General features: G+C 38.8%; 1 protein-coding gene across 1 annotated transcript; it reads left to right on the top strand.

Moving 5' to 3' along the window:
* Positions 1-1,488: 1,488 nt before the first annotated feature.
* Positions 1,489-2,415, top strand: LOC308646221 (olfactory receptor 4N5-like; the record flags this gene model as incomplete). The annotated part of the gene is made up of 1 exon (XM_081288884.1): positions 1,489-2,415. The coding sequence occupies one exon, from the start codon at positions 1,489-1,491 to the stop codon at positions 2,413-2,415; it is 927 nt and encodes a 308-aa protein (XP_081145010.1).
* Between the last annotated feature and the right edge of the window lie 584 nt (positions 2,416-2,999).

Raw genomic sequence — 2,999 nt, 5'->3', positions numbered from 1 at the left:
ACACAAATACATGATTTTTAAAAACATCTGTAGTAAAAGAAATAAATTCCACTGATTTCAGCACTCCAAAAGATTATCTTCTTACCCTCCAACCCAGAATGAATACTTTCTACTTTAGAGACTAGTATACAGACTAAATATTATTTCTCAATTTCTCCAAAATGATTGTAACTCTTATTTAGACAAAGCTTTAGACAGAAAAGGTGACTTCTTTTTTGGTACTGGAATTGAACTCAGTGGCACTCGACCACTGAGTGACATCCCTAGCACTATTTTGTTTATTAGTTAGAGACAGGGTCTCACTGAGTTGCTTAGTGGCTCACAGTGCTGAGCTGGCTGTGAACTCACAATTGTCCTGGCTCTGCCTCCAGAGCTATTGGGATTACAGGCACGCACCATCTACCTGGCTAAAATGGAAATTATTAAGTCAAACAAAGTCATGATTTGTTAATTAATGCCTTGATGAAATAGTGTCAGTTAATGAAATACCAATACTTTCCTAATTAGTTTTGACAGAGATATGCATACTCATTTAATCACTTGCTAATGAGACCAAAGAAGAAAATACATTGCAAATTTAAAGTTAACTGCAATTAACTTTAATTTAATTATCTCTTAAATGAGTATATTATATGTTGTCTATGGCCAATACCAATGCACTCTGCTTTAAATATTACTTAGGATAGTCAAATTAATTTTCATATTATTAAAAAATATCTGTGAGAAGGATATCATTTGACTACCATTTGACATTTGGAGAAGCAGATTTTAGGTATATGGTAAGCAAATAAAGGACTAATAATTAGAATTTAAGAAGAGGATATAGTGCCTAAACAGGATCGGCACCTGGTCATGTATATAACCAGGGTAATACTTCTAAGTCAGGTCAAAGGTACAGATCTTGTTTTAAGTCCCTTATGATCAGTTTAGATTGAGAATTCATAAGGCTATCTATGCAGAGCATCACATCAGAATTATCATTGCAATTCAGAAAACAAACAGAAAGGGACTTGGACTTCTGTAGGACTTGAAAAAGCACTTTGTTATGTGTCAATAAGGAGAAGGGACCCACACTTTGCCCATATTCTGACAATCAGAAACAGTGAGTTACCATTAACAACAAAGATTAGTCATCAATAACCCCAAAACAGAGAATCTTGCTAAAGTTTATGTTGTGTGTTAGTGAGTATATTCCTAAGATATTGTAAGCAAAATAGCCTCAAGTCCTACAGAAGGACAGTTATATAGAAACTCAAGGTTAAATGGGAATGAAAGTGTAGTTAGAAGACCCAACTCTTGGTGAGAATGAGTAGAATGAAAGAAGGGTAAACTCAGGGTTCAGGGGAATTATGGGGCATAAGTTGCTGTCAGCTATGCTAATTTGGAATGTAGCAAATATTATTTTTGCTAGTACAGGGTCTTTGAGCAGAAAAAAGTTGGTCATAACAGGTAACAATTTGCTTTTGTGATTCTCTGGATTAGGAAGCGATGGACACAGGAAACAGCACAGTAGTGACAGAATTCATCCTCCTTGGTTTGACCCAATCTCAAGATGCCAAAATCCTGCTCTTTGTGCTAGTCTCAATGTTCTACCTCATAATCCTCCCTGGCAATGTTCTTATCATTCTTACTATAAGATCAGATCCTAGACTTAATGCTCCCCTCTATTTCTTCTTGGGAAACTTGGCCTTCCTGGATGCCTCCTACTCCTTCATTGTGTCTCCCAGGATGCTGGTGGACTTCTTCTCTGAGAAGAAAGTAATTTCCTACAATTGCTGCATCACCCAGCTGTTTTTCTTGCACTTCCTTGGTGTAGGGGAGATGTTCCTCCTTGTTGTCATGGCCTTTGACCGCTACATCGCCATATGTCAGCCTCTACACTATGCAACAGTCATGAGCCCCAGGGTCTGCTATGCATTGCTATTGGCTCTGTGGCTTGGGGGTTTTGCTCACTCCATTGTGCAAGTGGCCCTTATCCTGCACTTGCCCTTCTGTGGCCCAAACCAGCTGGACAACTTCTTCTGTGATGTGCCACAGGTCATCAAGCTGGCCTGCACTGACACCTTTGTGGTGGAGCTCCTGATGGTCTCCAACAGTGGCCTGCTCACCCTGCTGTGTTTCCTGGGCCTTCTGGCCTCCTATGTTGTCATCCTCTGCAGAGTAAAGAGACACTCCTCAGAAGGGAAGAGCAAGGCTATCTCCACTTGTACCACCCACATTATCATTGTGTTCCTCATGTTTGGACCTGCCATATTTATCTACAACCGCCCCTTCAGGGTTTTCCCAGCTGACAAAGTGGTTGCTCTCTTTCATACAGTCATTTTTCCTTTGCTGAACCCTGTAATATATACTCTTCGCAACCAGGAAGTGAAAGCCTCCATGATAAAGCTGTTATGTCAGCACAGGGTGTTCTAAATGGAGTAGAAACATGAGTAAATCAACAGCAGAGAAAGTTCAATCAAAATGAAATAAATTATTTCTGTATGTACTGAACTAATGAGTCATTTAGTAAACATACTGTTACCAATCACTTTCAATTTTCAGGCTGTGTGGCATATGAAGGAGATAAACTACATCCAGTTGTCCTAGGTTTATATTCAAGTGAATAAATACAGGTGAAAGTATCAAACCAGAAAAAAAAAATGTCAACAACAGTGCTACACTGTAGATTGGGGAGGTACTAAATACCTTGCTTTTTTGCTGTCAATAAGGTATTGGGATACAAACCAGCTGGTCCTTGGGATTCAGCTGATTCAAGATGATCTAAAAGTAGTAACCACACAATTACCTGAGATATTATAGGAAGAAAGGATGACTAATACAAGGATCCACAATTATAAGTTTGGTACATTTGAAGACCACAAGAAGAATAATGTAGCTTAGTGGAGTTGAAGCAGTTGAAAGTGGCAAGAATTGAAAGAAGAGAAGTTAGCAGGTAAAACTCTCCTGAAGTATTTCAAGCAATGGAAAGAAGTTCACGCCATTTAAATCTCAAATGA

Source organism: Spermophilus citellus (assembly GCF_964194105.1).
Source record: "Spermophilus citellus genome assembly, chromosome: 4".
Classification (NCBI taxonomy): Eukaryota; Metazoa; Chordata; class Mammalia; order Rodentia; family Sciuridae; genus Spermophilus; species Spermophilus citellus.
The sequence above is the reverse complement of the archived record's forward strand: the minus strand, read 5'-3'. Positions and strand labels throughout refer to the sequence as shown.